Source organism: Botryllus schlosseri, chromosome 14 (genome assembly GCF_051294905.1).
Source record: "Botryllus schlosseri isolate E-star chromosome 14, Bs_hap1, whole genome shotgun sequence".
In the NCBI taxonomy this organism is placed as follows: Eukaryota; Metazoa; Chordata; class Ascidiacea; order Stolidobranchia; family Styelidae; genus Botryllus; species Botryllus schlosseri.
The window spans coordinates 19,024,878-19,037,661 of NC_137249.1; the positions used below are offsets into that span (position 1 = coordinate 19,024,878).

General features: G+C 39.2%; 1 protein-coding gene across 2 annotated transcripts; it reads left to right on the forward strand.

The window, feature by feature from the left end:
- Nucleotides 1-8,870: 8,870 nt before the first annotated feature.
- LOC145455788 (m7GpppN-mRNA hydrolase NUDT17-like) lies at nucleotides 8,871-12,767 on the forward strand. Of its 2 annotated transcripts, none has more exons than XM_080333805.1 (4): nucleotides 8,871-10,537; nucleotides 10,784-10,921; nucleotides 11,304-11,603; nucleotides 12,344-12,767. In XM_080333805.1, the coding sequence occupies exons 1-4, from the start codon at nucleotides 10,412-10,414 to the stop codon at nucleotides 12,752-12,754; spliced, it is 975 nt and encodes a 324-aa protein (XP_080189931.1). In that variant the 5' UTR covers nucleotides 8,871-10,411; the 3' UTR covers nucleotides 12,755-12,767. The 2 variants fall into 2 exon arrangements, with proteins under 2 accessions (XP_080189931.1, XP_080189932.1); XM_080333806.1 differs by lacking the exon at nucleotides 8,871-10,537 and adding an exon at nucleotides 10,581-10,619.
- The last annotated feature ends 17 nt before the right edge of the window (nucleotides 12,768-12,784 follow it).

Below are 12,784 nucleotides of genomic sequence, written 5' to 3' on the forward strand. Positions count from 1 at the left end.
AAATATAGGCAAGATGCATTTAATCCGGCCTAAATTTCTTTTGAAACAGCATTCATTACAATTGATTTGAATCAGATGTCATCACAGATGACAGAAGAATTGATAAAATAATCCTCAGGAATCAAAAAGGTTCGCATCCGCAATGTTACAATAGTAAAATTAGTGGTTGGATAGGGCAAGAGCGTCATTAGTTTTTTTGCTGGCCCTGCCGGTACGTGCATTGGTGTATAAGTGGTACAAGTGATGTGTATAGCCAGTAATTAGAAATCAAGCCATTCACGGCACACGTTTGAATGTTTTTATGACATTTCCCCTATGTATAGTTCTATAGTATATACTTTATAGATGTATACAATTAAATAGTATATTCATATTGAAATGAACCCGAATATTTTCGGCTGACACTCGTCAGGGGTAATCGTCAGCAACTAGTAGAGAATTGGAAAGAACATTGTATATCAACAATCGTATCATAGATGTATAGTTACCAATGATGACCTGTAGAGTCAGGAAAAAAGGCACATACGCGGCAGCTGAGTTCACTTAGAATAGTGAGCACCATACGTAATGTTCTGAAACGAAATTCATGTCAGCATGTTAGCCGAACATTGGACCCAAAATGATATTTAAATACTTCTCACACAAAGAAGCCCAGTTAACGTTATTTCACTAAAATCTGTTGTGCCGTTTTGCTTGAATGCTCTCCCGAGTAATGCGATTCCGACCTGTTTTCGCACAGGTATTACACTACCTGTCACCATTTCACAGGTAAACGAGTTATTTTTTGTTAACTTACAAAGAGCGCAGAGACGTTTATTGACACAACCAAATGGTTAGGTTACATTACTCACCACTGTAGTAATCTTGCAAATGGACTGTGTTTTTGTTCGTCTATTTCGAGTCCATAAATTCTATGATACAGTGAAGACAAAGCTGTCGTTAATGATTCCACATTATCCACCTGAAAGTGCTCAAAGAGAATATCTTAGAATTTAACCGTACCCATATTAAGACCCGCGATTACAATGTTTCAGAGACTTAATGGTGCAATTCACCCATTTCCAAATCCACTTTCCCTTTTCATGATATCATTAACACGAATAGAGGCTGAAATGTTACAAATGTATTTGAGATATTCGTAGAACTTCATGTACATTTATGAAAATATCTTCATAGATAGGCTACTTGGCGGGCCGGATTCCTGAATCGATACATTAAACGAGTATTTATCCACCTATACAAGGATTAATCGTATTTAATGTAAACTTTTAGTTTGAAGCATAGAGACCAAAGAAGTATTCAATGAATTTATTTACGTAATGTATTTCAATAGCTGTTGAAGTCAATTGAGACATCTCTGGTCGATCAAGGTGGCATACAGGTTCTTTGAACTCTGGGATGCGAAGAAAACAAAGAACTGAAGAACTACTGACAATCGCTATTATTTGTGTCCGCAAAAAGGATCTAGAATAACCTACGGTTACAATAATTTGACGTAGTAAGCAAGTAGCGGAGAATTGTGGTAGACTGTGACCGCCGGTCATATTATCATTTAAGGCCGAAAACTGTGTGCGGGCAGCTGAAAACCTCGTCGCCGGCCGAATCAACTTGTTATTTCTAATGTTTTTAATAACTCCAGGATATCATGTTACTGTTGTGATACACATGTATATTCTGCAATTAGAAAAACACATGTGTGTGCACTGTGCAGTAACGATTTCAAGAGCACTTCACAATTCGTAATTGTAATCATTGGATAGGTGTTAAACAGGTGGTGAAATGTTTGCAATGAGTTCGTGTCTGCAACACTTTATTCTCAAACCAAGATAACATAACCTATCTTTGTGCGCTTTTGAATATGGTGAAATCACCCGAGGACAAGGAAAAATATATACTCTATAGCGATTTTGGTACAAATGAAAATTTGAGTCATGCTATGCCTGAGGTCATGTATACGACATAATCCTTTTCATGATCGTTGAGCATAGTAGAATATAGTCTAGATTTTCCTTTGGGCTTTGATTTTGGGTCTAAGTTTGTATGTTGCTGTTGAGTATTCGCAACATGTATTCACGTTATTTATATGCCATGCATTGATGATCTACAAATTGTGCTATCACACATACATATCTTCTAATAGTATAAATAGTATAATCGATATACATGTAATACGAGTATGCATTATACAGATAAATTTAATAAGTTGTGCAAGTAGACCTTCACCTGATTCATCAATTTATTAAAGCTGGAATTTGATTTATTCACTAACCGAATTGAAGCTATAGTGTATAATAGTAGGGTTAGTTCGGATATCAATAGTTTTCACTATCCGGATAACGGATATATCCGTATAATTTAGCTAACCGGTTAACCGGATAATAACTGCTAAGTGAGACAATCGATTTCACGAGGTCTGCATGAAAAATGGATCGCAAAATCATTACACAGTGTTATTATAGATCTATACGTACACGCGCAGAACGAGCGAATACGAGAAAAATCAACCCAAATTTAATGTTCACTGCTGTTCACCGCAACGCCCTTCTTATAAAGCACACTGCATCAATTGTGGCATCCTGTTGCCAGGACAGGAGTTTTGTAACAAAGAGTCCACATGCATTGAATTCCTCTTTCTGCTACCACAAAATGGGCTGACTATAGTAAGTTTGCACGGACGAACATGTTTGCGAAATGCGAACATTCGATGTTATTCAGTTTCGCGATGTCGCTCATTAATCACAATCGCTGATCAGAGTACTCTTAGCGGCATATTGTCTCCAAGCCACAAAGAGATAGGAGCAAATGCCTGCCAGGCCCGAGACGCGATTGTTACGACAGCGATGATATCGTTCGTGCCATGCCTATTGCAGATGCGATTCTGCCTGCGGAACTATAGGCTTGTTAGAGACTCGATAAATCAGGCCAGCAACGATAGCCGAGTGCGCGGCAATCAATGACCTAATTTAGCGATCTTAGCGGGAGATTGCATCGCGTTACATGTGCACAGACGTATCTCGCTAATTGGCAACACGTTTCTCGCTAAAAGGCCACGCGCAACACTGATAATACCACTTATTGAAGCTTGCTAAAAAGTGTAAAACGCATTATCAATGACACTATTTTATCCGGTTAACCGGCAGAATTATATCCGGATATCAGATAACAAGAAAACCTGCGGTTAACCGGTTAACCGGTTAACCGTTATCCGGATAATCCAACCCTATATAATAGACTATAGCACAATAGGACGAAGGTGTTTCAATGAGGCAATCAATACGAGGGATGGTGTGTAAATCTGGTAGTTCCATAGCTGCAACACCTATAGATTCCGGGTTCTAGCCTGACTGAGATGTCCTGTTTTAGTTGACGAAGAAGCTGTCGTGGTCAAAGTTTGACTGCGCCATAAGCCGGTACACATACTCACGAATCAGCAACCCAACATTCAGGCGAATGGTACACAGTTCAAGATCATAGAAGCTAAATTACCATATAAAAATCATGCAAAAAAGAACTACTGAACTACATATAAATTGTTATTACAGATGTATGAATATTGAGTTTACGCATTGCGTAAGAAGTCAATTGGGTGCGAAACTAGGCGGCTTCACCGTTTATTGACGAGTAAAGACTGCAAAGAGTGATTAATGGTAGTGGTGACTCCTTAATCGGGTTTCATGCTACATATGTCGCATGTTATATGTTCTATAACATGAGTTCAACCATTATAAGCTACCAAAAGCACCATAGCAGGCAGAGATTTCTATTTTTAAAACCAGCTGCCTCTAATTCTATGTTGTCACCCGGGATCAATGTGTTACGAACTGAGTGGCGCAGTTGGTTAAACACTGCAGTTACGACACCAGTGGTTGATGGTTCGAGTCTCGGCTCTGCCATGTTTCTATGAGTCGGAGCGGAGTATAAGTATCGTAGGCCCCGGTCGGAGGTTTATCTGGGCTCCTCAACGCCGATCCCGCTGTAAATACAGCGCCTTCAAAATCCCAGCAGAAGAGAGAGCCGAAGTCTGGAAAGATGGCAGCTAAAGACCAGAAAAACGAAGCAAGACCGCGAAAAGACATTCTTCTGTTAATGCAATTTATGTGCTGGGCGCAAATAACCGTATGGGCGACAAGCGCCAATGTTGTGAATAAAACAAACAATAATCCACAGCTGCAACACCAATGGGTTGCGGGTTCGAGTACGGCCGAGGTCGACTCCAGAATTCCTACCTGAGTGTAGGTTCCTCCTCCCCTCCTCCGTGTAAGCGGTGTCTTATAATAGCGCAGAAGTCGGCATTTAAGGAATAAAAATGAAGAAAATTCGACCTGGTGTAAATGACCATAGTAGTCGACAAACACCACGAATACCACAAACAACAACGATAAACTGGGATGAATCATTTACGTAGACGGAACACCCGTCGTATACCATGTCAATTTTCATTCGTGGTATGTCGCATATGCAATAGCCTTTCCGAAACCTGAAATTCTATTAGTAAATTATCGTTTATAATTCACAAATCTCCATTTACTGAGTCGAGTTTCTCATGATTGATATGTGTCGGGCGGGAATTCACACTCACGGTCATTTACGTAAGAAAAATGAAGGTCATCAATCGCGAAGTAGCAATCTTGCTCCCCAAAACAATTGGGTATTTAATAATCAGCAACCTTGTAATATAGATGTCATACGTATACCAAGTGATATTTAGATCGAAGTTTGCAGAACAGAATCTTCCGATGTCTAGGCTGACACTGGTATGTTTCATCTCAATGGTGAACGTCTCACACATTCCTTATATCTGTGATGATTCACTCTGTACGTATCAGACGGGCGAATTGCTCAACTTATCCTACGCCTGTGTAGTTTAATGATTCGCCCACGCATTTACAAATAGTTCCGCCACAACATGATTTTGCCCATAAAGGTATGGTAAATAAAACCGTTGTATCTCAAAGTATATCATGTGCGATGTCATTGCAGTATAAACGGCATGTCGTGCCCAGCACTGGGAAGTGCATTCATTCATCAAATCCAAGACCAAAGGTGTTCGCTTCATATATGTATGATACAAGACGTGCGATATGTAACCTTTCGCCTTGTTTGATGTGCCTGTAAGAGTCTTCACTTTCAACTCTTCATGTGTATATGTTTGAATCGCGTATCCGTGATAGAAACGCTTCAAGATTAGGACAAAAGTGCTCTTCAAATTGATCGGAAATATTTTCCCACCAAGTCAGTCAAGAAAATCTATATTATATATATACTACACAAATTCTGACGCAACATTTGATACCCGGCAGTGCTGTGCTGTCAGTTACGTGTGATTCTAATACCTGACATTTTTTACTGCGTTTCAGGGCAATACGACCAATTGAATGACTCGTAACAAATTTGCTGTATTTCCCATTTTATCAAGTACATTTTTTGGATCAACCAGTCAGTATATACACTTGGCAGCTGTTTAGTGCCCGTACGCCATCAAAACATTATTCAGACACGGCTGCCATCGCGTAAAAGCACCTATCGAGACGTGATACTTATGGGAGCTTGAGTGCTTACGAGTCGATTATTTTTGAATTCGACAATTTTGACAGATGAGCGTCGGAAATAAACAACACTCGAAATTAACGACTGTCTCGACGGCCTCTAGGAGCCGTTTTTTTCTTCGTGATCTATTGCAAGCGTTATTTTTTGGCTATCTAATCTCCATTAAAACTAGAAAGACAAATCGTGAGCTGAGTTGGCTGCTGTATTGGAAAAGTTCCACAATTTCCTGAATACCAAGTGTAACTGATAAACCGTGCAGCATATTCATTGCTCATGGAATGATGGAGCTGAAATGGCTATCGCTGACCAAGGTGATGCATACAATACGGGCTATGTAAACGCAGTAAAATATCTTGTCAATGACCAACTGCGGTAATGAAAAAAAATACTATATATGAACGCGTATACAAACATATTTTAGGTCAGTTAGTAGAACCTACACTTTGCACATTCAATGGAAATAATATTGATGATATTGACAATGTTGATAAATCCTTAGATATAAAAAACTGATGTTAAAGATCTTCGTTATATAAAATATTTATGGATAATTTTTTCCCGGAACCTTTTATCACGGACACATTCCATGTGTATGATGTCAAAATGTAATTTCAGCTTTAGGACTTCATTATAGGCCCATTCCCGGCAGAATCCAAACATTTTGAGCGAGTTCGTAAACCCCTCGAATTTATGTCTGATGACAAAACAATTATCTTTCTAATCACACAAGCGGATCTCAAGTATCTAGTACTAGTGGAGATGACTTGAAGCATTCAATTACTGAAGCAGACGCCAAACAAAGAGATCAAATCTCCACTCCGGGCGATAATGTGATTGCCTTTCTGAAATGCCTGTATACTTTATTGTATCCCCGTCCCGAAAATATATTTTGTTTATATTTTTGCCAATTTCTGAGTTCTCGTAATCTGATACGGTAGATTTGTTTGTCACGTGTGCGCAAAACAATGCTAAAACCTTTTCATGATGTTCGTTAATTGTACATTGAACAATATGGTCCTTGTAATAAAACACAAAAACAAATAATGTGTCACATCCTCATTCATAAGAGTGTTTGTTGATTGTATTTGATGGTAGGGAACAACAAAGCGCATTGACATTTTCCTCAACATCCATGGACTATTAATATATTGTTTCCACTAACGTAAAATTCGATATTACCGTAAAGTTCCGGAAAAACAACCAATTAAAGTCAAGATACAACGAGAGTAATTTGACCTTTAACCTATGGCAAAGAGCGGTTCTAGCAAAACACAGGAATATGTATGATAGAATTTTGCCCATCACACAATACACATATTCCGGCTGTTGTCACAATAATTTGTAGTAGTTTTTGAATTTCGGTCCGTGATAATATGACAATTGTATTAGATGTGGTCGGGCCTTATATAAATACACATCTTTCACACGTAATGCATGAAACCCAATATTATTTCTAATCCAATGCTCATTGACTGTTTTGTGCGTGTATTTGGCATTTACGGTGTTTCGATATCCGACCATTTGACATCAGGTCGATATTGTTATTAATATGGTATGGCCCACTTACGTTATAGGATTTTGTATGACACCGCGAATGCGAGTCTGATGGCGATTATTACGATGGATAAACTGCTACAAAGGAAGGAATATTCTGCAGAGACAGCACGTTGTTCCAGTGGTGAAATATGTCACCACCATAATTTCCATCCTAAGCACATTAACGATTTTTTCCACAGTGCATAACATATCTGATGAGACACCAGATGCAGACCCCATAGCTTGCTGTGTAAATTCAGATCAATCGGTTTCTTCTTTCAGCACTTTTGGCAGAGTCGGTGATATTCCAAACTGAAATCGTTTGATGGCACAATAAAGTAGGCTTTCAAAATATTTCATCGACATATGGAAGTGTGAATGGCCAGCTCTTATATCCTTCACGAACGAAGGAATGTAGAGAGCCGAATTTCGTCAAAGTGAAGTAGAAACCGGCTTTACAAAGGTATCGCAGTGACAGGAGTTCAATGGTACTTGCCTCTCTTTTGCGTTCGTTGAAATGCTCAGCTGAGCTTATTTCCTCTTGATTAACATCAATTACAGCTTGCAGCCACAAAGAGTGTTTCAATAAACTTTATATATTTTGTGGAATTGCATCTGCCGCCCACGCACTCGACATCTTTGCTGATATAATAACATTTATTTGCTCACAGTTGCAAAGCGATTTGTTCTATAAATCTACAGCAATACTAAACGCATTTTTTAACATAGAAACACAAGGTCGATTATATCATGTAAAAATGTGCGTGAGTGCGTGACACTAAAATGACTTTGAGAGTACGAGGTACGACGTGACTGCAATCTTTCGCACTAGGCCATATGGAGGATACCTGAGAGATTGCTCGAATAAACTGGAATATGAATGTATAATTGTATATAGCGCATAATAGGCTATACTCAGTTTATACAGGGAACACACAGTTGAATCACGTCTGATAGACAATTTAAATATTTGTTGGGATTGGTCAGTTGAAAGTTTGTCGTACGCATAGTCATATTGAATGCGATCGACACAGTGCATTGCTGGTTACTTTGTCAAGAATATGGTTTTGCATATTTTTTGTAGACTATGCCTGTAGATATTTAGAATCTGGAATTGTAGCCTACACTGCGCTACTTGCAGAAGATGACAGCTTTGCAAAAATTTCAGGCCGAGGCCGATGTCATGCAATTAATCTTTACTGCACATGAGCAAGTAACATATGACTCACTGAAAATCACAAGACTGCATCAATCAAAATTTTTCGCCACCCGAGCAAGTTTGCATGAGATCACGACTATACTTGTCAGAGACAATCTTGATATTTCATACTGACCCACGACCTGATAGGTCCAAACTTATCCATAGACAGTGCAGTGACGTGCGGTGAGGTTCACGGCTGGTGAGGCACGCCCCCCCCCCACATACAAAAGAACAACGCGCACGTAAAGAGACTTGAAATGTGAATAACAACAGCACCTGCCTCATTGGACCGCACGTCACTGAGACAGTGTCCTAGCCAGAAAATGAATTGGAGAGAACATCTTTGACGAGTTCAAGGACCCCCTCCTAAAAAATTAGAATAAATAGATAAATAGGCTTATACTACATTATTAGGGTTGCTTTTAAAACAAAATTCAATTTAAGACAAACATGTTTCAAACAAGGCCCTTGTTTGAAACATGTTTTTTATTTTATTTTGTTAAGCCATGACGTCACGAATATTCAATTGTCACGTCATAGTGGATTGACATTGACAATTTAATCAAAACACCACAAGATTGCGATGTAATGAAACGATAGGAGGGTGCCGAAACGAATTGGAGTAGTCTTTTAATGAGACACCCACCTTGGCCTAAAGCATGTTAATAAGAGGCATGCACACTGGATTTTAGAAAGGATAACATAAAAGGCGAAGCAACAAAAATGAATGCTGCATGTGTCGGTAGGCGAGGTCGATATGTCAGATTGTGGCCCCGTAATCTTGAGGGCTGACTAGTATTGATTCAGTACATGTCCGGCATACTTGACAGAGCGATGCGTTTTCTTGTATTCCGTCCGAATTGTAGCCTAGTTCTTCGAGGACGCGCTTGTGTGGTAGTTGTGCGCTTTTGATTCCGTGGTGAAGTAGCCTAGTCGTTGAAATTTGTGGGACTCACCACACACGCCATCGGTTATATCGATGCTTAGCTAACAAACAATGCCAAATAGAAGACTCTCCCGGAACCTATTCAAAAATGACGGCAATTTCCTTATTCGTGTTTCGAAGCATTGGGTGATTGCGAAAGTGGGGAAGATAAGGAAATGGTAGGCCACTTGACGAAGTATGTCATCTCAACATTAGAGTTACCATATGTCCGCCTTTAGGAGGATATGTCTTCATTTTTCAGGAAATCGAAAATGTCCCTCGATGACGCCTAAATGACCTCCATTTTGGAAATTTGTCCTTCTTTACGGCGTCGGGTAGTCATTTAGGAGTCGAGTCAGACTTATGACTTTTTCTTAGTCAACACCAGAGAATAGTATCGTTTTTTAGTCAAAATAACAACATTTCCAGTAAGTATTTCCGAATCAGCTATTTTCGATTTGGGTAAATTAACATTTATGATTTGATAAAATCGTTCTCCTTTCTCAATTCCAAAATATGATAACCCTACTAAGCGTGCCATCCATAACTTTCGTCCTTCATTTAGTTGTAAGTAGGCTAATAGCTTTTGCTTATGATGAAATATGGTTAATTTATTTAACTTTTAATATTTGTGCGTGATTTAGTTCCAGACACTTCATGGGCTTTCATCTCCACTGATCTCCACTGATCATAAAACTGATTAATCAGTGGCTAGTTCGAGTTGCGGTTGCGGTAGCGGACTGAAGTATCAGTCGGTGAAAATGAGTTTGTCGAACTCAACATGCGTGACTTTATTGTGTGGAATGATAAGGTGTGTAGCTAGGCGCGCCCATCCACACAACAGGATACATTTGAGTTCGCGGTGTTGTATACATCTCGCTCGCGTTCATAAATTGTTCACCACCATATACGTTCTGTTTCCATTTCCTAATTTCAATGGTTGTTCTGTTCTGGTCGTGAATCTAATTTCACTATTGCTGTACAGATATGGCGATTTTAATTAATCCCATTGATTCATTCACCACAATACTACAAGTGGCGAAGCACTGAGCGAAGCGAATTCGAATACTTAGTTGAGTTCTGGAAGTTGCTGACATGGGATCCAAAGGCCAATTACCAAAACGATTTCTTGATGTGCTTTGTAATAAATTTATCCAGTGTAGTAGTGCAATAGTATTGAAATTTGATGTGGATTATTATTGATGCGTTGTAATGAATCGCAAATTCTGTGGAAGTTCACCTCCTGTATGAGCCGGGCTGTATCAATGCTTGTTTACCTCAAGAAACAGGGCGGGATCTCGAAAGTGACCCATGCAAGATTTGCAGAGGTGATATGCTGATCATTCATGTTGGGTAGGTAGGTAGGAAGTAGGCAATAGCCAGGCAATGTGCTGTATTCAATTCAATTTGGTAAGGGCATAATTGTTATCAAATACCATGGTTTACATTGTCTCCATAAAGTCATTCAGACATATAAAATGTCATGATTTTCTTTTCTTAGGCTATCACTGGTTCTGCATACTTGACATATTTTGTTATTTACCTATGTTGTAAAATATGTTCCTTGTTTTCAGAGTTTGATAGATGGCCTGGCTGGACATCCTGCTACAGGAAACAGAAGTGATGAAATTTATGTGCAATATGAAATGACCAATAAAGGCTTGGTGTTGGAGACCAGTGAAACCAAAAAGGATCAAAGCATTCTTTTGTGTGTATGTAATATCCTCACTTTCAAGTTACCCAAGTTGATCTTAAGCCCATACCAAGTACTGTATTTTGATTCAAAATAATATAGCTGAATCGAGCTGTGTGTCTCAAGCACTTATTCAAGAGGGCCTTGAAGGGTCTGGGAGATGAGGTAATGAATTCCAAACCTTGGAAGGTTTTAAAAAAGTTTCTATGGTCCATGGTATCTTGAATGGCATTTTAAGGCAAGTCAAAATTTTGAGATAGGATAAATATGGCTGTTGCCAATGGTGTAGTCTATACTTGATTAAAAAAATATTATTTGGACACCTTCGCAACTGACATGCACATTTAATGAATCGTGACCGCAATGAAATCAGCGACTAATCCATTTCTTACATATTGCAGAGGCCCCCATTTTGCCCTATGAAGCTTCTCACTGAAACAACGAAAATGGATATCCCTGCTGAGATAATGTCCGGTGGCGTAAAAATTGGTGTTGCTGTACTCCTAGAGAGTTCTGATAATTGCATCTTGATTACGAGGAGGTCCAAGTCAATGAGAACATTTCCAAGTGTCTGGGTCCCACCAGGCGGTCATCTCGAACCCGGAGAAACTCTCGTTCAAGCTGGGTTACGGGAGTTGGAAGAAGAAACGGGAATTCATGTCAACGAGAATGACGATATTACTACTCTCGGCTTCTGGGAGGTAAAATGTGCATAGTATGATGTTAGGTTACTGTCTGTATCCATTATAATTCATTGAGATTGTTGACCTTGTCTGTATCCATTATAATTAATTGAGGTTGTTAACCTTGTCTGCATCGAATCCACTTTACTCAAGTATTGAAATAGTATGTATGTAATGTGGCTACTTGAGTAAGATTAAGCATCTTGGTGATGTGAGATCCACAATTGAATTTTTAAAAGGAAAGGCTGCTTATTCTACTCGACAATTCTTAGAAAAACCTGTTATAATAGTATGCAACAATGCCAAGGTTTTGTTGGAATTCTTGGTAGCTCTAAATAATTAGTTAGTTGTACTGTTCCAATTTTCCTGTTACATATGTATTGTATACTTGTTCTGTAAATTTGGTACGACTGCCGCAGCTGGTTTAACTTTGTACATTGTAGTCTACTTCTGTAATTTCCTGTTGAACTTATGATGATCCTTGCTGGACAATGTGACTGCTTTGTTTTCAACCCAGTGCATCTCATACTTGTATACTTCAAATTTTAATTCGAATTCCCCTACGCTATTTATATCATTGCTGCATGTTCGTCCGATGGTGTCACGTCCATTAGGCCTCACTAGGTTCATGTTGACTAATAAGGTCAGTTTGTGGTCACTTAACGAGTTGAAAGGTTACTGGTATGTTTGTTGCATCATTGCGACCATCTTAGAATCATCGCTGACAAGATTAATGAACGATTTCACACTTATTTCAGTCCGTCTACCCACCGCTACTAGAAAAAGGTCCACCAAAACGGCATCATATCGTAGCATACCTTCAATGTCAGGCTGTTATATCATCAGAAGCTTTAACAGCAACAATGAGTCTACGGGCCAAAGAAGTTGACGCATGTGCATGGTTGCACAGACGCCTCGCTAGCAGGATGACGTGTACTAGTACCGGCTATGCTGGTGCTGCTTCATCTATCAAGGAGAATGAGACTTCACACAAATTGTGTTCTAGTGAATTTGATTATGTCGATGGGATTTTGATGAGCGATAATGGTGTTGAAAAGGGAAGAATTATACCTGTAGAACCTTTGTTGCATGATCACAGTCATATTGAACGTATAAGTACTGGTACTAGATATGCTATCAAGCTGTGGCTCAATGAGCAGGATAAATAAACACTGGATCTCTCTACCTTGGAACACTTA

Coding starts and splice junctions, on each gene's coding strand:
- LOC145455788 (XM_080333805.1), top strand. CDS start 10,412: ATGCGTTGTAATGAATCGCAAATTCTGTGGAAGTTCACCTCCTGTATG. Junction 10,922..11,303: donor ATCAAAGCATTCTTTTGTGT/GTATGTAATATC, acceptor TACATATTGCAG/AGGCCCCCATTTTGCCCTAT. Junction 11,604..12,343: donor CTACTCTCGGCTTCTGGGAG/GTAAAATGTGCA, acceptor CACTTATTTCAG/TCCGTCTACCCACCGCTACT.